Genomic DNA, 24,464 nt, shown 5'->3' with positions numbered 1-24,464 from the left:
CCAGTAGGGGAACTTGGTCAGCGGTACTAATATTATGCAGTTGGCATAATCGCTCAAAGTCCTGTAGGTACCCATCAATATCCTCCGTGTCGGTATGATCCTTGAATGCGTGGTAGGGAATGTTAGCTTTCCCTGTACCAGCACTGGAGTGTACTGGTAGCACCTCTCCGGGTGGTTTGTCGGGTCACCATCAAGTAGTACTCCTGTAATCTGCTGATGTCCGTGTTAGGAGCTCCTCCGAATGGGGTAGCGGAAAAAAAGCCAACCGGGTCCGCATCTCTTTTTGGAATTCGGTTTAGTTGTTCGCCATGGGTACGGCCGTACCTGCTACCTGGTCTCCCTCCATAAACTCCGCAATCAGCCTTGCTTTGTTTTTATTGCTGGCAATAATTCCTCTCGCCTCCAGTAATTCCTTCAATGCAGTTCGCTTTAGTCTGGTATAATCTGTCCCCATTCACCGTCGGTTCATATACATCACATGTCCTACGACTTGCTGTGCGGTTTGAATCCCGTCGCTTGCCACCAGCTGTAGCGGAGAGGCAGTAGGATCTGTAATATCTTTTGAGTAGGCAGAGACAAGCAAGTAACTACTCTTGGTAATTGTAGCGGAGAGGCAGTAGGATCTGTAATATCTTTTGGGCAGGCAGAGACAAGCAAGTAACTACTCTTGGTAATTATAGCAGAGAGGCAGTAGGATCTGTAATATCTTTTTGGTAAGCAGAGACAAGCAAGTAACTACTCTTGTTAATTGTAATAATAACCCCTTTTCACCAAGAACTAGACGACACATAGCTTGGGAGTTAACAACCACTTCTTTTTCAACGGGAAAAACAACCAACTTTTAAAACAGTCTCCCCTACAAGGGGTTTCCGAACTGATACAATGACATCATCAAACATATAATTGTATTACAGTAACATACAGTTTAACATGCATATTACAGTAACATACAGTTTAATATACATTTTAACCGTTAGCCTAAATAACAATTCCCGCATAGGTGAGGTTTGCCACACTAAACTCACCCTTACTGTGATGCTGCACCTCGCTAAACTCAGTGGCTCCGGCCGCCCACAGCATAGCGCTGTTCTACCAATTACACGTTTTTACCTCTAAACCAATATCCTTGCTAGCATATAGAACACTGTCAGATGACACGCACGGCTATTAGTTTAGAGGTGCAAACGTCACCTCATTGAAGGAGAGCACTGTGCTGTTTGCAACAGAAGACATTTCGCAAGGTGCAGTGGCACAGTCAGAGTGAGTTTAGCACCCTTTTTTGATAATTGATCACTTAAACTCAACTTTATTTTTAGTCATGGTAAATCCTAAGGTTTGTTAAACGCTCTGATTTAGCATCAGATATTAAGGTTAATAAGCATACAAATATATACATTTTTACAATTGATTAGGAGGTAACAGTACAGTGTGAGAGTTAATTAATCAAATTTCCTACTTATGCTCCATTTAATGTTCTGTTCTAATTCTCTTAGGTTATTCAGCAGGCACATAAAGCTGGTGCTGTTGTACGTCCCCCACAGGTGACATTGACCCAAACACCTATGGTAGCATTGAGGCAACCTCAAAGCAGGATTATGCTGACTACTCCTCAACAGATCCATTTAAACCAGCTACAGACAGGTGAGCTTGGGTACAGTATTGGGCAACAAACGTTGGCACAATGAGTAGATAACGGAGTAATATCTCCTAATCCATAAGTGTGTAATCTTCAGAATGGCTTACATATCTTAAAGGAACATGAGTTACATTTAATCTTTTATGGTTGAGTTAGAGCATTATTAAATTTTATATTTAACACACAGCATTTTCTTTTTGCACTTTTGTGTTCCTTTTAATGGTTGCATAATTACATCTACAAATCATTTGCAATCAAGTTCAACATATTTTGTCAATAGTATTACATTTAATTGAAGGATGCTTAACAACATTTTAACAATATGTTTCAATAAATAAATATTAGATTTGAGCTTGACAAATCTAGCATCAGCCAAATCTCCTAACATTCTATTTTTTCTCATTTTTTTTTTATTTTTCTATAGTTCTCTCAATGTAAAATAATTAACGGTGCCCTAGGAAATTGTGTGGCTGGTGCTTCAGTATTCTGTGCAGCTCCTAACCTTCATATAGATTTGTCAGTCCCAGTATTAGAGCAAATTAATACAATTGTATTTATTTTTTAATGAACTTAGTCATGGTAACTTTATTGCTATATAAACATACAGTAAATTCTTATAGCTTAAGTCATAACTAGCTAAATCGCTATGTTTTTTTTTTAATGTTTTTTTTTTTTGTTATCTGAAAGGTTTGATTATAATTTTTATTTGAATTTACTAACCGTTATGGGTCTTTGCTCCGTCCACGGCATTACTTCCTGATCAGACATAGAGAGCGATACCGCCCGCTCTCTGTCACTCTATGGCCATCTCTCTCTTCAACCTTAGCTTTGCGCATGCATTACATTCTTTATACAATACGTTTTAACATGTAGCACATGCGCATAGCTAACGTGGGGAGTGTTTAGTTATATCCGTGTCACCGACTGGCTTGGATTTCGATTACTATGTAAAAAACTGACTTAGAAAAATAATTTACAAATATAGACTTACTGCGGCGGTTTCATGAATTAAACTCATTATTTTTTTATTTTCTATATGATCGGATATTGCACTTTCTATTAGTTTACCATCACTTTAAGTCTTTTGCCTCCTCCCTTGAACTTTTTTCCACACACCTGACACATTTAACTCAGTTTATTTAATCCTTTAATGGACCACTCAATGCAGTAGAATTGCATAATTAACCAGTACTGTACATAATAAAAAGACAATGCAATAACACTTACTCTGAATTTCAAATAAGCAGTGTTTTTTTTTTTTTCTTCTGATAAATTTCTTTTGTTAAAGGGACACTGAACCCAAATTTTTTTCTTTTGTGATTCAGATAGAGCATGCAATTTTAAGCAACTTTCTAATTTACTCCTATTATCACATTTTCTTCATTATCTTGCTATCTTTATTTGAAATGCAGGAATATAAGTTTAGATGCCGGCCCATTTTTGGTGAACAGCCTGGGTTGTCCTTGCTGATTGGTGGATAAATTCATCCACCAATAAAAAAATTGCTGTCCAGAGTTCTGAACCAAACAAAAAGCTTATATGCCTTCTTTTTCAAATAAAGATAGCAAGAGAACAAAGAAAAATTGATAATAGGAGTAGATTAGAAAGTTGCTTAAAATTGCATGCTCTATCTGAATCAAGAAAACATTTTTTTGGGTTCAGTGTCCCTTTAAGACACGGTTAGTCCACATAATCATTAATTACTGTTGGGGATATCTCTCCTGGCCAGCAGGAGGAGACAAAGAGCACCATAGCAAAGCTGTTAAGTATGACTTCCCTTCCCACAATCCCCAGTCATTCTCTTTGCCTTCAGTGCAAGGAGGAGGTGAAGTTTAGGTGTTTGGTAAGAATTCGTCTATCAAGATTTTTTTATTTTGGAAGCCTGAGCAGGCTTGCTCTGATTTTCTCTGACAAGCTGGGTTTAGCTGTACTCAATGTTAATCCTTTCAGTGGGGCTGTGGTAGCTTTTAAGCAGTCAGGAACTTGTGGGGTGGGCCTCACTGCGTTTTCCTGACAAGATTGCTGCTCTCATACAGAATGCCAGAGTAGGCTTGCTCTGTTCCTCCTTCTATCCACAGGTCTCTGTGAGGAGTGACTTCCTCTCATACCAGGTGAACTGTTCTCCTGTCAGACAGTCAAGGGTGCAGGTAAGTACCATTTCTTTCATGTAATTAGCAAGAGTCCATGAGCTAGTGACGTATGGGATATACATTCCTACCAGGAGGGGCAAAGTTTCCCAAACCTCAAAATGCCTATAAATACACCCCTCACCACACCCACAATTCAGTTTTACAAACTTTGCCTCCGATGGAGGTGGTGAAGTAAGTTTGTGCTAGATTCTACGTTGATATGCGCTCCGCAGCAAGTTGGAGCCCGGTTTTCCTCTCAGCGTGCAGTGAATGTCAGAGGGATGTGAGGAGAGTATTGCCTATTTGAATGCAGTGATCTCCTTCTACGGGGTCTATTTCATAGGTTCTCTGTTATCGGTCGTAGAGATTCATCTCTTACCTCCCTTTTCAGATCGACGATATACTCTTATATATACCATTACCTCTACTGATTCTCGTTTCAGTACTGGTTTGGCTTTCTACAAACATGTAGATGAGTGTCCTGGGGTAAGTAAATCTTATTTTCTGTGACACTCTAAGCTATGGTTGGGCACTTTGTTTATAAAGTTCTAAATATATGTATTCAAACATTTATTTGCCTTGACTCAGAATATTCAACATTCCTTATTTTTCAGACAGTCAGTTTCATATTTGGGATAATGCATTTGAATTAATCATTTTTTCTTACCTTCAAAAATTTGACTTTTTTTCCCTGTGGGCTGTTAGGCTCGCGGGGGCTGAAAATGCTTCATTTTATTGCGTCATTCTTGGCGCAGAGTTTTTTGGCGCAAAAAATCTTTTCCGTTTCCGGCGTCATACGTGTCACCGGAAGTTGCGTCATTTTTTGACGTTATTTTGCGCCAAAAGTGTCGGCGTTCCGGATGTGGCGTCATTTTTGGCGCCAAAAGCATTTAGGCGCCAAATAATGTGGGCGTCTTTTTTGGCGCTAAAAAATATGGGCGTCGCTTTTGTCTCCACATTATTTAAGTCTCATTTTTCATTGCTTCTGGTTGCTAGAAGCTTCTTCTTTGGAATTTTTTCCCATTCCTGAAACTGTCATTTAAGGAATTTGATCAATTTTGCTTTATATATATGTTGTTTTTTCTCTTACATATTGCAAGATGTCTCACGTTGCATCTGAGTCAGAAGATACTACAGGAAAATCGCTGTCTAGTGCTGGATCTACCAAAGCTAAGTGTATCTGCTGTAAACTTTTGGTAGCTATTCCTCCGGCTGTTGTTTGTATTAATTGTCATGACAAACTTGTTAATGCAGATAATATTTCCTTTAGTAAAGTACCATTGTCTGTTGCAGTTCCTTCAACATCTAAGGTGCAGAATGTTCCTGATAACATAAGAGATTTTGTTTCTGAATCCATACAGAAGGCTATGTCTGTTATTTCTCCTTCTAGTAAACGTAAAAAATCTTTTAAAACTTCTCTCCCTACAGATGAATTTTTAAATGAACATCATCATTCTGATGACTCTTCTGGTTCAGAGGATTCTGTCTCAGAGATTGATGCTGATAAATCTTCATATTTATTTAAAATGGAATTTATTCGTTCTTTACTTAAAGAAGTACTAATTGCTTTAGAAATAGAGGATTCTGGTCCTCTTGATACTAATTCTAAACGTTTGGATAAGGTATTTAAATCTCCTGTGGTTATTCCAGAAGTTTTTCCTGTTCCTAATGCTATTTCTGCAGTAATTTCCAAAGAATGGGATAAATTGGGTAATTCATTTACTCCTTCTAAACGTTTTAAGCAATTATATCCTGTGCCGTCTGACAGATTAGAATTTTGGGACAAAATCCCTAAAGTTGATGGGGCTATTTCTACCCTTGCTAAACGTACTACTATTCCTACGTCAGATGGTACTTCGTTTAAGGATCCTTTAGATAGGAAAATTGAATCCTTTCTAAGAAAAGCTTATCTGTGTTCAGGTAATCTTCTTAGACCTGCTATATCTTTGGCTGATGTTGCTGCAGCTTCAACTTTTTGGTTGGAAACTTTAGCGCAACACGTAACAGATCATGATTCTCATGATATTATTATTCTTCTTCAGCATGCTAAATTCTACCATTTTGATGTATTTTCTTCTTCTGAAGCAGTTTTTGGTAGAAAAGTACTTCAGGCAGCGGTTTCAGTCTGAATCTTCTGCTTATGTTTTTCATTAAACTTTATTTTGGGTGTGGATTATTTTCAGCAGGATTTGGCTGTCTTTATTTTATCCCTCCCTCTCTAGTGACTCTTGTGTGGAAAGATCCACATCTTGGGTAATCATTATCCCATACGTCACTAGCTCATGGACTCTTGCTAATTACATGAAAGAAAACATAATTTATGTAAGAACTTACCTGATAAATTCATTTCTTTCATATTAGCAAGAGTCCATGAGGCCCGCCCTTTTTTTGTGGTGGTTATGATTTTTGTATAAAGCACAATTATTCCAATTCCTTATTTTATATGCTTTCGCACTTTTTTATCACCCCACTTCTTGGCTATTCGTTAAACTGAATTGTGGGTGTGGTGAGGGGTGTATTTATAGGCATTTTGAGGTTTGGGAAACTTTGCCCCTCCTGGTAGGAATGTATATCCCATACGTCACTAGCTCATGGACTCTTGCTAATATGAAAGAAATGAATTTATCAGGTAAGTTCTTACATAAATTATGTTTTTATTTCTTATAAGAAGAGCTAATAGGCTGCACCTTATATGGGGGTTACGTTATTCCTGGGAGTCAGGATTAATTTGACAGGATGCAGGGCACTGTGTGGCGGTAGCAGGACGTCAGAGCCCTTAAAAGAGAGAGTGTGTTAAACGTTATTGGTGGCTCAGTTGGCTAGACTGCTTGTTTGTGTAGTTTTTATATTTTGTAGGCTTTTTTGTGCCGGTTTTGTGTGGCATTTTGTGGTCCGTTGACGTCACAAGCGGCAGAGCTTCTTCCTTTAGATGCAGCGCGCGCTGTTGCTTGGCGCCCTTTTTTCCTTATTGAGAGTTTGTCAGCTTTGGTGGCCTCTTCCTTCTCTCAGGGGTTGATTCATTGTGCTCCACTCCGCTCTGTGTCAGAGAGGAACAGGTAGGCACCTCACTTTAGTGCTGAGGTATAGCGGTGCCGGTGAGGTTCTCCTGACATTTTATAGCTAAATTGGGAGCAAAGTCATTTTTCTCTGTGGGGCTTGAATAATTTGCCTTCAAAGTTAGCAACGGTCTACGTATTTGTTTTACTACCGTTACTGTTAATAATTTGAATTCTAGCTAAAGGGACAGTGTCAAAAATAAAAATTAAAGAATAACATTCCCCCCCCCCCTAAATTTGTTATATCATTTGCAAGATGGACATAGAGCCTATAACCCCATATCTAGAATCTTGCTTTGTCTAAGTCCCTCCAAGCTAAGACTTCTTTGGAGGAGATGCAGGACAGGATAAAGGCTCTCAGGTTAGCCAATTCCTTTATCACTGACGCCTCTTTGCAGGTCATTAAATTGGGAGCCAAGATATCTGGCTTTGCAATTTTAGCGTGTAGGGCGCTATGGCTGAAATCTTGGTCAGCTGATGTTTCTTTCAAATCTAAGCTTTTGGCGATCCCTTACAAGGAAAAGACCTTGTTTGGGCCAGGGTTGGCAAAAAAAAATCCAATATCGCAGGTTGTAAGGGTTCTTTTCTGCCTCAAGACAAGAAGAACAAATCAAAAGGACGTCAGAGTAATTTTTGTTCCTTTCGAAATTTCAGAGGTAAGTCTTCCCCCTCCTCTAACAAGCAGGAGCAGTCCAAGCCAGCGTGAAAGCCCAGTCAGTCTTGGAACAAGGGATAGCAATGTAATAAGCCTGCAGCTGAATCTATAAGGAACAAACTCCTTTAAAGGAACACAAATGCTGTACCTTTAAATGTTATAGTGTATCACTGAATAAATGTGAATCCTCTATTAGTTAAAAAAGGATTCAATAAGTATTTAGTGAAGTTTGATAAAGGTTAATTCTGTATATTACTTCATATACAAGAACTCAAGTTAATGGTGTTAACTTAAAGGTATTGTCAGAATCCTAAGTATTCCAGAGTAAGTAAAATTAAAGTATCACTTAGGTATTTTGAATAACTTCAACTTAGGAAACAAACTTGTGGTATTCAGTCTTGAATATATGTGTCAGCAAAACCCCAAACTTGATAAACAGTCTTTGTATTAATTAAACAATAAGGACAGCTTCTGAATAAATTGACTAAATTTTTACCTTGCTTGTACTTTTATTTCCGGCTGTAAATGCTGCGGTATCGTGGCTTTTGCTTTCAGCAGGAGTCTGTATTAGTTCGTAGTTTGTTGCCTCTGGAAATAAACTGCTTCGGTAGTCAGGTATGAGCTGTAGCGGAGGCTGTGTGAGAGGAGAGAAAGAGATGTAACTCTTACCGCGGTCCGGTGGCGTCTGACGTCACAGAGGGGAGGAGAATGGAAAGCCGTTGCTCCGGTCCGGTCTGTTTTCTTACTGACAAGGTACTAGGCAAAGTATTGAGAGGAGGGTTTGCCAAACAAATTCCGGATTGTTGAAGTAAGAATGAATCTTTAGATGGGATTTGTAAAATTACAGCAGAATTGTAAGTTGATATTATGTTTCCTTAATAATTGTTTGAGAAGGTATCAATGCTTTGTGGTTTGAAAGAAATAACAAATCCTTATTTGAAAGAATTGCGTTTAGTAGGCTTCAGTACTTCCAAATGAATTCAGGTAGCTGTAAGAAAATTACTAAGCACTGAGTAAAGGAAGTGGTAAGGATTTAAAGGCGTTGCTACCAATCAGATTGTTTCTAAAACTTAAAGGGACAGTGTGAAATCCTGACATAACCCCCCCCTTCAAGACAGCTGTCCCACAGCTGTGGGTCTAGGACGGTCTGGATGTCTGCGATGGAAGACAGAAATTAACCTAGGGGCATTAAGGTTAGAAGCCGGTTCCCAAGTATCATCATCAGGAGAATAGTTCTTCCACCGGATTAAATATTGAAGTTCACCCAAATGATATCTAGAATCCAGTATTGATTGTACTTCATATTCATCAGGGTCCAAGGTCTGTGGTTGAGGAGGTAGGACAGTTGTATCCTGTCTAGTACTCAAAAAGGGTTTCAGAAGAGACACATGGAAGGTGGGATGGACTTTAATACTGTCAGGTAATTGAAGGGTTACAGCGTTGTCATTCACAACCCGTATAATAGGAAAAGGTCCAAGAAATAAAGTTGCCAATTTCTTACTGGGTATCTGTAATCTTAGATTCTTGGTAGATAACCAAACCTTATCTCCGATTTTATAAGGAGGAGGAATTCTTCTACGAAGGTCATAATATGATTTCTGTATGGTTTGTGCTTTTTTGATATTATTATGGATGAAAGAAAAATTGTCAAGAAGGGAATTCTGAAAATCTTCGACAAGGGGGGAATTAGTAATCTCTTGAGAACTTATATTGATTGGTGGATGAAACCCATAATTGGCGTAGAAAGGAGTGAGTTTAGTTGAGGAATTCAAGGAATTATTATAAGCAAACTCAGCCATTGCAATGAATTTCATCCAGTCGTTTTGGTGGTAAGAGCAGAAACATCTTAGATATTGCTCCAACCATTGGTTAAGACGTTCAGCTTGTCCATTGGTTTGAGGGTGGAAAGCAGTGGTGTATCTATGTTCTATGCCTGTTATTTTACAGAGATTTTTCCAAAAATGAGAGGTGAATTGAGATCCCCTGTCGGTTGTTAGAATTGGGGGAATACCATGAAGTTTGACGATATTATTGATAAAAAGATGTGCTGTTTCTGAAGAGGTCGGAAGCTTATGGTACGGGATAAAGTGAGCCATTTTCGAGAAGATGTCAATTACCACGAAAATAGTATTTTGATTGTTAGAATTAGGCAAATCAACTATAAAGTCCATTGACAAATGGTACCAAGGTCTAGTGGGGGTAGGTAATGGCATAAGTAAACCATAAGGAGGTTTCTTTTCTGATTTTGAGGTTGTACAGATCAGACAGCTTTGGACGTGTTCTTGTATAGTCTTCTGCATGTTAGGCCACCAAAAATCCCTTTTTACTAATTCAGTTGTACGTAAAATTCCAGGATGTCCTGCTAGAGGAGTATCGTGGTAAGTCTTAAGAATTTGTGATCTCATTGCTTCTGGAACATAGAGTCTCTCACCATGGTAGTAATTGTCTTCTTTCTTTATAAGTGATGGATGTGGAGGATCTGGTTCTTGACTTGTAAATCTCCTTATATCTTCAAGGAACAGGTTTGTGAAACCAATAAACTGGTCCTTAGGAATGATAGGGTAATTGTTATTAAGGTCTTGAGGTTTGTCGGGTAATCGTGAGAGGGCATCTGCCTTGCCATTTTTATTTGCTGGTCTATATATGATATTAAAATTGAACCTAGAGAAATAAAGGCTCCAACGAACTTGTCTTGCAGATAGTGTTTTATTGCATTGCAAATACTGAAGATTTTTGTGGTCAGTATAGACTGTAACAGGGTAAGTAGTGCCCTCCAACAGATGTCTCCAATGCTCAAAGGCTTGTTTAATAGCTAACAGTTCTTTTTCCCCTATTGGGTAATTTCTTTCTGCTGGCGTCATCATTTTGGAAAGGAATGAAACAGGGTGGATAGGGCTACTAAGATTTTCTTGTTGTGAAAGGACTGCTCCTAAAGCAAAATCAGAGGAATCCACCTCAAGTATATATGGTAGATTGGGGTTTGGATATTTCAATATAGGAGCGGTAGTAAAGCGTTTTTTTAATGCTGTAAAGGAAGTAGCAGCATCAGTGTCCCAATGATAAGGAATTAAAGAACTGGTTAAACGTGTAAGTGGTTTTGCAATTTTCGAATAATCTTTTATAAATTTTCTGTAGTAGTTGGAGAATCCTAGAAACTTTTGAAGCTCCTTTTTGTTTCTAGGGGTAGGCCAATTTTCAACTGCTTCAACTTTTTCTTTTTGCATTTCTATTCCCTGGGGGGAAATGTTGTATCCAAGGAAAGAAACTTTGTTCGTATGAAAAATACATTTCTCCAATTTGGCATATAATTTGTTCTCTCTCAACCTTTGAAGTACCTTGCTTACATGTTCAATATGGTCTGACTTATTTTTTGAGTAAATGAGTATGTCATCTAAATATACTACAAGGCAATTATCCAGAAGATCACGGAAGACATCATTAATAAAATGTTGGAACGTGGCGGGTGCGTTGCACATTCCAAAAGGCATGACAAGATATTCATAGAGTCCGTATCTGGTTCTGAATGCAGTTAACCATTCGTGTCCTTCCTTTATGCGAACCAGATTGTATGCTCCTCTCAGATCCAACTTGGAGTAGATGGTGGCTTGTGAAAGACGTTCGATTAATTCCGGTATTAATGGTAAAGGATATCTGTTTTTTATGGTTCTTTTGTTGAGCTCACGATAGTCTATTATTGGCCTGATGGTTGAGTCTTTGTTGCGTACAAAAAACATCCCAGCTCCTGCTGGGGAAGTTGAAGTTCTTATAAAGCCTTTCCTTAGATTATCGTCGAGATATTGTTTTAGGTAATCTAATTCAGGTTGGCTCATAGGATAGAGATGTCCGTAGGGGATGCTGGCCCCAGGTTGTAACTCAATGGGACAATCGTATGGTCGATGAGGAGGGAGATTCTCTGCCTCTGTTTTACTGAACACATCTTGGTATTGTTTATATTCCTTTGGTAATGTTTCTTCAGGAGAATCAACCTGCAGGATTAAAGACTCAGGTATACATTGTTTTTTACAATATGTGGAGGAAAAAGTAATTGTAAAAGGATTCCAATTGATGTATGGATTATGAAGTTTAAGCCAAGTAATACCCAGGATAATAGAAAAATTTGGGGAAGGAATCACATCGAAAGATAATAGTTCTGTGTGTCCTAATAATGAAACAAGAAGTGGTTCTGTGTGATGTGTAATAGGCCCTGTGGGAATGGTAGAGCCATCAATGACACGAACACAAACAGGTTTTGGTTTGCAAATCAAAGGAATTTTATTAGAAACAGCAGTGTGGTAATCAATGAAATTTCCATATGCCCCAGAATCAATAATGCCTTCAACCTTCAGTTGTCTTTGGTGCCACTGTAGAGAGATAGATAAAATGTTAAAAGAAGATTGGTTGGTGGTCTGTATAGAGTTATTAAGATATGTAGACTTACTTCTTTTAGATTTTTGAAGTAAAGGACAATCTTGCACAGTATGTAACGGATTTGCGCAGTACATGCATAGACTTTTAACTCTTCGGCGGAGCCTTTCTTCGGGAGTTAAAGGTCCTCTGAGCACTCCAATCTCCATAGGTTCAGCTGTATTTTTGGTCGTGGGTGTGTTATTATGAGCCTGGGGATAACTTGATGACTTAGGACGAACCTCAGAAGTGTAGCGTTCTGCTCTGCGTTCACGTAGCCTACGATCCAGTTGGACTGAGGTTCTCATCAGAGCATCTAATGTTTTGGGTAACTCGAAACGTGCTAATTCATCTTTAAGATTTTCAGCTAATCCAAGACGGAATTGATTCCTTAAAGAGACTTGATTCCATTGAGAGTCGGCTGCATACATCTTGAACTCTGTGATGTAATCCTCCACAGGTCTTTTCCCTTGTCTTAAATTCCTCATGGAGGATTCTGCTGTAATCTGTACATCAGAGTCTTGATATAGCTCATCCAATGATGTAAAAAATTCTTCTAAGGACTCTAACAAAGGGTCATCATTCTCACAGAGGTTATCAGCCCAGGTCCTGGGTTCCCCTCTGAGAAAAGAGATGGTGCTTAAAACTTTTACTCTGTCTGTGGGGTATGTCCTGGGTCTAAGATTAAACAATAACTGACAGGAGTTTTTGAACTGTCTATATAGTTTTCTGTTTCCTGAAAAAGTCTCAGGCAAAGAAACTTGCGGTTCAGGGGAATTCTCATGTTGTGAAGCTCTTACTGTAATTGAGTCTCTTATAATGGTTCTTAATGATTGATTTTCAATCTGTACATCTCGAACTGCTTGAGTGAGTTGGTCTACCTTTTGAGAAAGATTGTAGACGATTTGTGGGAGGTCAGCTGGTTCCATAATTTAAGGCTTAGTAATTATATAAGGAACAAACTCCTTTAAAGGAACACAAATGCTGTACCTTTAAATGTTATAGTGTATCACTGAATAAATGTGAATCCTCTATTAGTTAAAAAAGGATTCAATAAGTATTTAGTGAAGTTTGATAAAGGTTAATTCTGTATATTACTTCATATACAAGAACTCAAGTTAATGGTGTTAACTTAAAGGTATTGTCAGAATCCTAAGTATTCCAGAGTAAGTAAAATTAAAGTATCACTTAGGTATTTTGAATAACTTCAACTTAGGAAACAAACTTGTGGTATTCAGTCTTGAATATATGTGTCAGCAAAACCCCAAACTTGATAAACAGTCTTTGTATTAATTAAACAATAAGGACAGCTTCTGAATAAATTGACTAAATTTTTACCTTGCTTGTACTTTTATTTCCGGCTGTAAATGCTGCGGTATCGTGGCTTTTGCTTTCAGCAGGAGTCTGTATTAGTTCGTAGTTTGTTGCCTCTGGAAATAAACTGCTTCGGTAGTCAGGTATGAGCTGTAGCGGAGGCTGTGTGAGAGGAGAGAAAGAGATGTAACTCTTACCGCGGTCCGGTGGCGTCTGACGTCACAGAGGGGAGGAGAATGGAAAGCCGTTGCTCCGGTCCGGTATGTTTTCTTACTGACAAGGTACTAGGCAAAGTATTGAGAGGAGGGTTTGCCAAACAAATTCCGGATTGTTGAAGTAAGAATGAATCTTTAGATGGGATTTGTAAAATTACAGCAGAATTGTAAGTTGATATTATGTTTCCTTAATAATTGTTTGAGAAGGTATCAATGCTTTGTGGTTTGAAAGAAATAACAAATCCTTATTTGAAAGAATTGCGTTTAGTAGGCTTCAGTACTTCCAAATGAATTCAGGTAGCTGTAAGAAAATTACTAAGCACTGAGTAAAGGAAGTGGTAAGGATTTAAAGGCGTTGCTACCAATCAGATTGTTTCTAAAACTTAAAGGGACAGTGTGAAATCCTGACAGAATCTTAGTCAGCATGAAGGGTCTGCCCCCAATCCAGGATCGAATCAAGTGGGGGGGGGCGGCAGACTCTCTCAAGCTTGGGAACGAGATGTCCCAGACCCGTGGGCTGTGGACATAGTTTCCCAGGGTTACAAGTTCAAGACCTTTCCTCCCAGGGGCAGGTTTAATCTCTCAAGATTATCTGTAGACCAGATAAAAAGATAGGCGTTCTTGAAATGCGTACAGGATCTTTCTCTCTTGGGAGTGATAGTTCCAGTCCCAATCTACTCCAACCTGTTCGTGGTGCGAAAAAAAGAGGGAACTCTGGTTCTCAACAAATTTTTCAGAGTGCCGTCCTTCAAGATGGAGACTATCCGTTCCATTCTTCCTCTGGTTCAAGAAGGTCAATTCATGATGACCATAGACCTGAGGGATGCGTATCTGCATGTTCCCATTCACAGGGACCATCACAGGTTTCCGAGATTTGCCTATCTTGACAAACACTTTCAATTTTTAGTGCTTCTATTTGGCCTTGCGACAGCTCCCAGGATTATTTCAAAGGTTCTGGGAGCTCTGTTGGCAGTTCGGTCCCGGGGAATTGCTGTGGCACCTTTTCTGGACGACATTCTGGTTCAGGCGCAATCTTTTTAACTAGCATAATCTCATACAGAGATCTTGTTGTCTTTGCTTCGTTCCCACGGATGGAAGGTGAATTTGGAAAAGAGTTCTCTTGTTCCGGCTACAAGAGTGGTCTTCTTTGGGACCATTATAGATTCCCTATCAATGCAATTTTTTCTGACTGAGTTCAGAAGAGCCAAGATTCTTTTTACCTATCTCTACATTTGGCTGTCCGGCCATCAGTTGCCCAATGTATGGAGGTAATTGGTTTGATGGTGGCTTCCATGGAGATAGTTCCCTTTGCACGATTCCATTTGAGAGCCCTACAGCTATGCATGCTCGGTCAATGGAACGGGGATTATGCACACCTGTCTCAGAGGATAGTTCTGGATCAATCAACAAGAGACTCTCTGTCTTGGTGGCTTTTTCAAGAGCATCGGTCCCAGGGGACGTTTTCCGAGATCCTCATGGGTAATTGTGACCACGGACATCAGACTGATGGGTTGGGGAGCAGTCTGGGACTCGTTGAAGGCATAGGGACTTTGGTCTCAGGAGGAATCTGCTCACCTCATAAACATACTGGAGTTGAGAGCGATCTTCAATGCCTTGATGGCTTGGCCTCAACTGGCCTTAACCCGGTTTATCAGGTTCCAGTCAGACAGCATAACCTCAGAGTTCCTTAGCCATGAAGGAGGTGGCGCGAATCATTCAGTGGGCGGAGTTTTAGAATTGCTGTCTATCTGCCATCCACATCCCAAGAGTGGACATTTGAGAAGCAGATTTCCTGAGCAGACAGACTTTTCATCCCGGGGAGTGGGAACTCCATCCTGAAGTGTTCTCCAGGTTAACAACCAAATGGGGTTACCTGAATTGGATCTGATGGCTTCTCGTCAGAACACCAAGCTCCCAAAGTACAGTTCGAAGTCGAGGGATCCTCAGTTCTTTCTGATAGAAGCTCTGACAGTTCCTTTGAACATTAGTTTGGCATATCTGTTTCCTTCGTTTGCTCTCCTTTCACGAGTCATTGCTCGGATCAAGCAGGAGAGAGCGTCTGTGAATCTAATAGCTCCTGTGTGGCCTCGCAGGATCTGGTATGCAGATCTAGTGGAAATGTCGTCTCTACCTCCGTGGAGACACCCTCTGAGGAAGGACTTTCTACTTCAGGGGCCATTTCTTCATCCAAATCTCGTTTCTCTGAAGCTGACTACTTGGAGATTGAACGCTTGATTTTATCTAAGCATGGTTTTTTCGAATCGGTCATTGAGACCATGTTTCAGGCTTGTAAGCCTGTCACTAGAAGGATTTACCATAGGATATGGCGTAAATATCTTTATTGGTGTGAATCTAAGGGATATTATTGGAGTAGGGTCAGGATTCCAAGATTTTTGTCTTTTCTCCAGGAAGGCCTGGAGAAGGGTTTGTCTTCAGTACCCTGAAGCGTCAGCGCTTGGTCAGAATCAGGCCTGTGTTTAAATCTGTTATTCCTCCTTGGAGCCTTAACCTTGTTCTTATAGTTTTGCAACAGGCTCTGTTTGAGCCAATGCATTCCACAGATATTAAGTTATCATCTTGGAAGGTTTTGTTTCTTACTGCTATCTCTTCTGCTCGGAGGGCTTCTGAGCTCTCAGCTTTGCAGTGTGAATCTCCTTATCTCATATTTCATGCAGATAAGGCTATTCTTCGTACCAAGTTTGGTTTTCTTCCTAAAGTTGTTTCGGACAGAAATGTTAATCAGGGAATTGTTGTTTCTTCCCTTTGTCCTAATCCTCCTCCTCATAAGGAACGTTTGTTACACAACCTTGATGTTGTGCGGGCTCTTAAATTATATTTGCAGGGGACTAAGGACTTTCGCCAGTCTTCAGCATTGTTTGTGTGTTTTTCTGGGAAACGCAAGGGCCAGAAAGCTACTGCCACTTATCTTTCTCTTTGGTTGAAAAGTATTATTCATTTGGCATATGAGACTGCTGGACAGCAGCCCCTTGAGAGAATCACAGCTCACTCCACTAGGGCTGTTTCTTCTTCTTGGGCCTTCAAGAATGAGGCCTCTGTAGAACAGATTTGCAAGGCTGCGACTTGGTCTTCTTTGCACACGTTTTCAAAATGTTATAAATTTGACACTTTTGCGTCGGCTGAGGCTTCTTTTGGGAGAAAGGTGCTTCAAGCGGTGGTGACTTCTGTTTAGGTTACCTGTCTTGTCCCTCCCTAATCATCTGTGTTCTCTAGCTTGGGTATTTATTCCCAACAGTAATTGATGATTCCGTGGACTCACTGTGCACAGTCTTATATTCTGTTCTTTTTAATTTAATTTTTTTGGGGCTTTTTGAATTATGTAGAAACCTCCCAGAAATATTTGAAGTGCCTTCCCCTTACTGTCAGCATTATTTCTGAGCTAATTAGGCTAGTAGACTGTGGCTTTGTTTCTGCCTTAACTGTTTCATGTACAGTCCAATAAGAGACAATACCAATTCCCTTAATACATTGTACTCCCTATTTCAAGGATCTAGCCATACACTGTTTGCAAACTATAACAGCAGTTTACAGCAGCCATTGGAGCATGTATTGGCATTGCACAGGCCATGACACAAGTTTTTGCTTGGACTCCTTCCCAAATAATTTGTTTGTAGATCACACCCTTTGGGGGCTCCTGTTTTCTTGCATCCCACATGAACAGCGTATTCTTGCTGTTGTATCTACTATACCATGTATCATCCATATTGACCTGACTTGTGTCAGATGCGCCTTTTTATATTTCATGGGATGTATATTTATTTGTCATGTAACAGTGGCAAGCAGTCATGTGCAGTACCTTTCGGTTTGCAGGGGTAGGAAAGCACTGGCAGTTTCACTTGCTACAGAAATACAATAGAAGGGATTTTTTTTCTTTGCTATCTGGATGACATGCTTTTGGTAACAAAGTACAGTAAAAGAAGCTGAAGTTCCACCCGGTAGGTATTCAATATACTACAGACTCATGGATGGATGATACATTTTAAGAAAATATATTTTATCTCATGGTTTGAAAAAAGTTTTCTATAAACAGGCTGTACTTTCTTCCTGCCAAGACATTTATGAATATGCTAGAAAATGTCAACTATTTATAAAGTCATGAGGGCAAGATAGCAGATGCATCTATTGCTGGAAACAATATTAATTCTTCTCTGAAATAAGTTATTTCTTTCTAATGGTAGTGAGAATCTACAAAATCCTATTCATACATATGGGATATACATCACCTGACCATCAGGAGTATGCAAAGACACCCCAAACAGCACATTCAACTATCCCTCCTACTTCCCCTTCCCTCACAGTAGTTCTTTGCCTCTTATGTGAAGTAGGCAGAGATTAGATGGTGCTCTGTAAAGATTTTACTTTAAGTGCCCTCAAATGAATTGTTTCCTTCAAGAGAGGTTTAGAGGAGTACTGTGGCAGACCTTATTAATCTCTTAGAGTATTGAACTCTTGGGGTATATATTCCTTTGCCCATTTTGAGAGATTATTTCCATGGACGCAAGTCTGTCCTTTCTTTGGGGGAGTATGAGGCTATTGCAGGGTTCCCTTCCCATATATCTCTAGCGCCGAGCCATTTTTTTTAATGTCTTGATGAAGTAGCTCAGTTATGTTCGGTCAATCCTATCGATTTCAGCCAGATAACTCACTATGGTGACGTATGTCAACCTTCAGTGGGATTTCTTCTTTTCGCTAGCGATGCATGAAGTGGCACACATGTTAGACTGGGCGGAACAACATTAATGTCTTTTATCGTCTATCCACATCCCAGGAATTGGGAACAGGGAAATAGATTTCTGAGTCATCAGGTTTTTGTTTCCGGAGAGTAGTCTCCCAATCTGGAGATCCTCAACTAGATAGTAATCACTGTGGGTTGTCAGAGAACTTCTCACAGTGTTTCTTTTATAGACACTGAGATATGGTTTGAGGTCAAGGGATCCTCGGGCAAATAGTAGACGCATTGGCAGTACCTTAGGATTATATCTGGGTTTTCCCTCTGATCTTGTTCCTCCCACGTGTGATAGTGTAGCTCACAGACGGGGTGTCTGCAATTCTGATAGATCCTACGTGGTCTCCCAGGACTTGGTTCGCAGATCTTGTCATTTTGTTGTCTGCTCTTTTAGGGCGGTTTTTTCTCAAAGCTCAAGGTCCTTTCTTTTCCCAAGGTCAGTTTTCTCTGAGGTTGTCTGCATGGACTTTAATGAAGATTAATAGAATTATTTTAGCTCAGTGTGATTGATCACTGATCAGGCGTGCAATTCTGTCTCCAGGCATAATCTGCCATATGGTGTATTTATCTTGCTGTGTTGAACGTGGCTTCGCCTGGTTCCGAATGAGAATTTTCTTTTTTCATGGAAAGTTTTACCTTCTTGGCATTTTTTGCTCCAAGCAGCGTCTCTGTCCTGTCTGCTTTTCAATATGATTATCCCTACCTCCTGTTCTCACCAGGATAAGGCTGTTCTTCGGACAATGTCGGGTTTCCTGCCTAAGGTGTTTTCGATGAACAATATTAATCTGGATTTCTTTCATGTAATTAGCAAGAGTCCATGAGCTAGTGACGTATGGGATATACATTCCTACCAGGAGGGGCAAAGTTTCCCAAACCTCAAAATGCCTATAAATACACCCCTCACCACACCCACAAATCAGTTTTACAAACTTTGCCTCCTGTGGAGGTGGTGAAGTAAGTTTGTGCTAGATTCTACGTTGATATGCGCTCTGCAACAGGTTGGAGCCCGGTTTTCCTCTCAGCGTGCAGTGAATGTCAGAGGGATGTGAAGAGAGTATTGCCTATTTGAATTCAATGATCTCCTTCTACGGGGTCTATTTCATAGGTTCTCTGTTATCGGTCGTAGAGATTCATCTCTTACCTCCCTTTTCAGATCGACGATATACTCTTATATATACCATTACCTCTACTGATTCTCGTTTCAGTACTGGTTTGGCTTTCTACTACATGTAGATGAGTGTCCTGGGGTAAGTAAGTCTTATTTTCTGTGGCACTCTAAGCTATGGTTGGGCACTTTTATATAAAGTTCTAAATACATGTGTTTAAACATTTATTTGCCTTGATTCAGGATGTTCAACGTTCCTTATTTCAGACAGTCAGTTTCATATTTGGGATAATGCATATGAATAAATCATTTTTTCTTACCTTAAAATTTGACTTTTTTCCTGTGGGCTGTTAGGCTCGCGGGGGCTGAAAATGCTTCATTTTATTGCATCATTCTTGGCGCGGACTTTCTTGGCGCAAAAATTTTCTTGTCATTTCCGGCGTCATACGTGTCGCCGGAAGTTGCGTCATTTTTTTGACGTTTTTTGCGCCAAAAATTTTTGGCGTTACCGGATGTGGCGCCATTTTTGGCGCCAAATAATGTGGGCGGCTTTTTTGGCGCTAAAAAATTTGAGCGTTATTGTTGTCTCCACAATATTTAAGTCTCATTATTTATTGCTTCTGGTTGCTAGAAGCTTGTTCATTGGCATTTTTTTCCCATTCCTGAAACTGTCATTTAAGGAATTTTGATCTTTTTTGCTTTATATGTTGTTTTTTCTATTACATATTGCAAGATGTCTCAGATTGACCCTGAATCAGAAGCCACTTCTGGAAAAACGCTTAACTGAGTTTCAGTTCTACCAAAGCTAAGTTCATTTATTTTAAATATTATAAATGTTTATCTTTAGCTATGGTTTGTAATAAGTTATTATGATATACTTTTACATGCAGAATCCATTAGTGTTTATGCTTTATATATTTCCATTCTTACATCTTATGTACAAGAAATATTTAGAAGATTTATAAGAAATATTTTTCGGATTCTATTTTAAAGGCTTTGTCTGACTTCGTGCCTTCTAATAAAAACTTTAGGTCTTTTTCACTTCTTGTTTAATTATTGAAGTTTCAAATGACCAACAACATACTCATTTATCCTTCTCTGATGATGTTTTTTCTCTTTCAGAAATTTTCTTCATCAGATACTGACACTAACAAATCTACTTTTTTAATTATTTTTCTATTATTAAAGTACATTTGTTCTTTGTTGAAAAGGTGTTGATTGTTTTGGATATTAAGGTAACTAGTTCTTTAAGACTAGCTGACACTATTTCTGCCTATTTATTTCTTCTGTGTTTTCAGAGGTTTTCTTTCCAATTCCACATTCTAGGGAATGGAATAGGCTGAGAATTTTCTTTTATTCCTTCTTCAAAGGTTTTAAACTATATTCTTTGCCAGCAGTTAAATTCAATTTGGAGGGTTCTCCAATTTATTGGGGCTATCTCTACTTCTACTAATTATGCTATTGTTTCTATAGCAAAATAGTATTTATTTTCCTTTAGATAGTTGTATCTTATTTATGGAAAATTATTTAGTTTCAGGTACTTTTCTTGGTCCTGTGATTTATTTGGATATTTCAATTGCTTCATTTTTTCTGTTTACTTTAAGATCAAGTATCAGATTATGATTGTTAAGGGACAACATTTACTAGACTAGGTGCTGTTGCATTTGTCTTGTTGTTTTGCATTTATTGATTATGCAAGTCCACTGTATTGACTGGTCCTTTAAACTGGACTATCATGCTAATAATTTCATTTGTGTCTTCATTTTATTGAATATTTTCGCAAATGAGGGTTAATCTATGTCTTTAGCTATTTTAGCTAGAAGAATTTTGTGATTTTTTTTTTTAATCAATTATTTGTTTTATAATTGGATTCAATTCTTAACTGTTACTCTGGGCTTCAAGATTGAGTTCTAAGACTAAAACTTTAAGCTTATACTAGTTTGGTTGTTCTTATTAAGGAACGAATTCCTGAGTTCTTTCCCAAGTAACATGTTTTTAATTGGGGTTCGAAATCAGCTCCCTAATATTGCGATATACGTGCCGTATTCCAGCTTGGCTGGTAAGGGGCAGGTTAAGACTTATTTGAAATTTATTTGGTTCTATTTTGTCCAAATTTCTTTGATTTTATTCCAGTAAGGCTAACACTTTCTTTAAGTGTGTTTCTGACCTATATATTTTGGGTACTGTTGAAGCATGGCTGGGCACCCATGGGGTTCAAGCGCTGCTCAGACCTGGAATCTTCTGGGGTATTTCTTCCAGTTCCTTTTTTTAGGAACCGGGTTTGGAGTTTTATTCAAACTGTTTTGCCTTTTTATGGTCATTAATAGCATTATTTGTTTTCCTTAGATACAATAAATGCATACTTTCATTTTTCTGTTTTCATTCAGATTATTTTCTGAGGATGCAGAATCTCATATGATTCACTTGCTCTTCAGGACATAGTTAGAGGATCTTTTTTTCGAAAGCTCTTGATTCCTCAAACAAGGGTCACCTTTTTTAGGTTTCCAGATAGTTTGTGTCACTGTCTTTGTCTCTATCAGACAAGGGATAATTCTATTGGGTTCCGTCTGTCGGTACCTTTAGTCTCTGTTATTTCCTTCAGTTGCTATATATGCACAGACGTTTTAGGTCTTATGGCCACATCATTGGATTCAATTCCCTTTGCTCATTTTCACTAGAAAGAACCTTTCCAGTCTTTTATGAGTGTTGTTTCTTCTAGAACATGGTTGGAGGATCAATTTACCAAAAAGTTTGTTGATTCCTCAGACAAGGGTAACCTTTTTAGGTTTCCTGATAGATTCAGTGTCCTTGACTCTGTCTCTGACAGACAAGAGATGTCTGAAATTGGTTTCAGCTTGTCGAAACCTTCAGTCTCAATCTTTCCCTTCGGTAGCCTTATGCATGGAAATTCTAGGTCTTATGACTGCTGCATTGGACGCGGTCCCCTTTGCTCGTTTTCACATGCGACTTCTTCAGCTCTATATGCTGAACCAGTGGTGCAGGGATTATACAAAGATATCTCAATTAATATCTTTGAAACCGATTGTACGACACTCTCTGACGTGGTGGACAGACCACCATCGTTTAGTTCAGGGGGCTTCTTTTTGTTCTTCCAACCTGGACTGTGATTTCAACAGATGCAAGTCTGACAGATTGGGGAGCTGTTTGGGGGTCTCTGACAGCACAAGGGGTTTGGGAATCTCAGGAGGTGAGATTACCAATCAATATTTTGGAACTCCGTGCAATTTTCAGAGCTCTTCAGTCATGGCCTCTTCTAAAGATAGAGTCGTTCATTTGTTTTCAGACGGACAATGTCACAACTGTGGCATATGTCAATCATCAAGGAGGGACTCACAGTCCTCTGGCTATGAAAGAAGTCACTCGAATTCTGGTATGGGCGGAATCCAGCTCCTGTCTAATTTCTGCGGTTCATATCCCAGGTATAGACAATTGGGAATCGGATTATCTCAGTCGCCAAACGTTGCATCCGGGCGAATGGTCTCTTCACCCAGAGGTATTTCTTCAGATTGTTCAAATGTGGGGACTTCCAGAAATAGATCTGATGGCTTCTCATCTAAACAAGAAGCTTCCCAGGTATCTGTCCAGATCCAGGGATCCTCAGGCGGAGGCAGTGGATGCATTGTCACTTCCTTGGAAGTATCACCCTGCCTATATCTTTCCGCCTCTAGTTCTTCTTCCAAGAGTAATTTCCAAGATTCTAAAGGAGTGCTCGTTTGTTCTGCTGGTGGCTCCAGCACGACCTCACAGGTTTTGGTATGCGGATCTTGTCCGGATGGCCACTTGCCAACCGTGGACTCTTCCGTTAAGACCAGACCTTCTATCACAAGGTCCTTTTTTCCATCAGGATCTCAAATCCTTAAATTTGAAGGTATGGAGATTGAACGCTTGATTCTCAGTCATAGAGGTTTCTCTGACTCTCTGATTAATACTATGTTACAGGCTCGTAAATCTGCATCTAGGAAGATATATTATCGAGTTTGGAAGACTTACATTTATTGGTGTTCTTCTCATCATTTTTCCTTGCTAGTCTTCCTGATATTCATTGTTTTGTACAAGCTTTGGTTCGTATAAAACCTGTTATTAAGTCAATTTCTCCTCCTTGAAGTTTGAATTTGGTTCTGGGGGCTCTTCAAGCTCCTCCGTTTGAACCTATGCATTCGCTGGACATTAAATAACTTTTTTGGAAAGTTTTGTTTCTTTTGGCCATCTCTTCTGCTAGAAGAGTTTCTGATTTATCTGCTCTTTCTTGTGAGTCTCCTTTTCTGATTTTTCATCAGGATAAGGCGGTGTTGCGAACTTCTTTTAATTTTTACCTAAGGTTGTGAATTCTAACAACATTAGTAGAGAAATTGTGGTTCCTTCATTGTGTCCTAATCCTAAGAATTCTAAGGAAAGATCGTTGCATTCTTTGGATGTAGTTAGAGCTTTGAAATATTATGTTGAAGCTACTAAAAATTTCCGAAAGACTTCTTTGGCGTCTTGGTTAAAGTCTTTGATTCATCATGGTTATGTCGAGTCGGGTAAAACTCCGCCTCAAAGGATTACAGCTCATTCTACTAGGTCAGTTTCTACTTCCTGGGCGTTTAGGAATGAAGCTTCGGTTGATTAGATTTGCAAAGCAGCAACTTGGTCTACTTTGCGTACTTTTACTAAATTCTACCATTTTTGATGTGTTTTCTTTTTCTGAAGCAGTTTTTTGTAGAAAAGTACTTCAGGCAGCTGTTTCAGTTTGATTCTTCTGCTTATAATTTCAGTTTTTTTCATTATAAGATTTAAACTTTATTTTGGGTGTGGATTATTTTCAGCAGAATTGGCTGTCTTTATTTTATTCCTCCCTCTCTAGTGACTTGCGTGGAAGATCCACATCTTGGGTATTCATTATCCCATACGTCACTAGCTCATGGACTCTTGCTAATTACATGAAAGAAAACATAATTTATGTAAGAACTTACCTGATAAATTCATTTCTTTCATATTAGCAAGAGTCCATGAGGCCCACCCTTTTTTTGTGGTGGTTATGATATTTTTGTATAAAGCACAATTATTCCAATTCCTTATTTTTTATGCTTTCGCACTTTTGTCTTATCACCCCACTTCTTGGCTATGCGTTAAACTGATTTGTGGGTGTGGTGAGGGGTGTATTTATAGGCATTTTGAGGTTTGGGAAACTTTGCCCCTCCTGGTA

General features: G+C 39.2%; 1 protein-coding gene across 1 annotated transcript in view; it reads left to right on the top strand.

The window, feature by feature from the left end:
- The window catches only part of TAF4 (TATA-box binding protein associated factor 4), a gene marked incomplete in the record, with an annotated part of 557,264 nt that overhangs the window by 250,181 nt on the left and 282,619 nt on the right, over positions 1-24,464 (top strand). Inside the window, 1 exon segment of the mRNA XM_053705882.1 lies at positions 1,494-1,641. Coding sequence (XP_053561857.1) covers positions 1,494-1,641 — 148 coding nt within the window.

The sequence above is a fragment of the Bombina bombina genome, chromosome 1, assembly GCF_027579735.1.
Source record: "Bombina bombina isolate aBomBom1 chromosome 1, aBomBom1.pri, whole genome shotgun sequence".
Classification (NCBI taxonomy): domain Eukaryota; kingdom Metazoa; phylum Chordata; class Amphibia; order Anura; family Bombinatoridae; genus Bombina; species Bombina bombina.
This window is presented reverse-complemented; position numbering and strand designations above follow the sequence as displayed.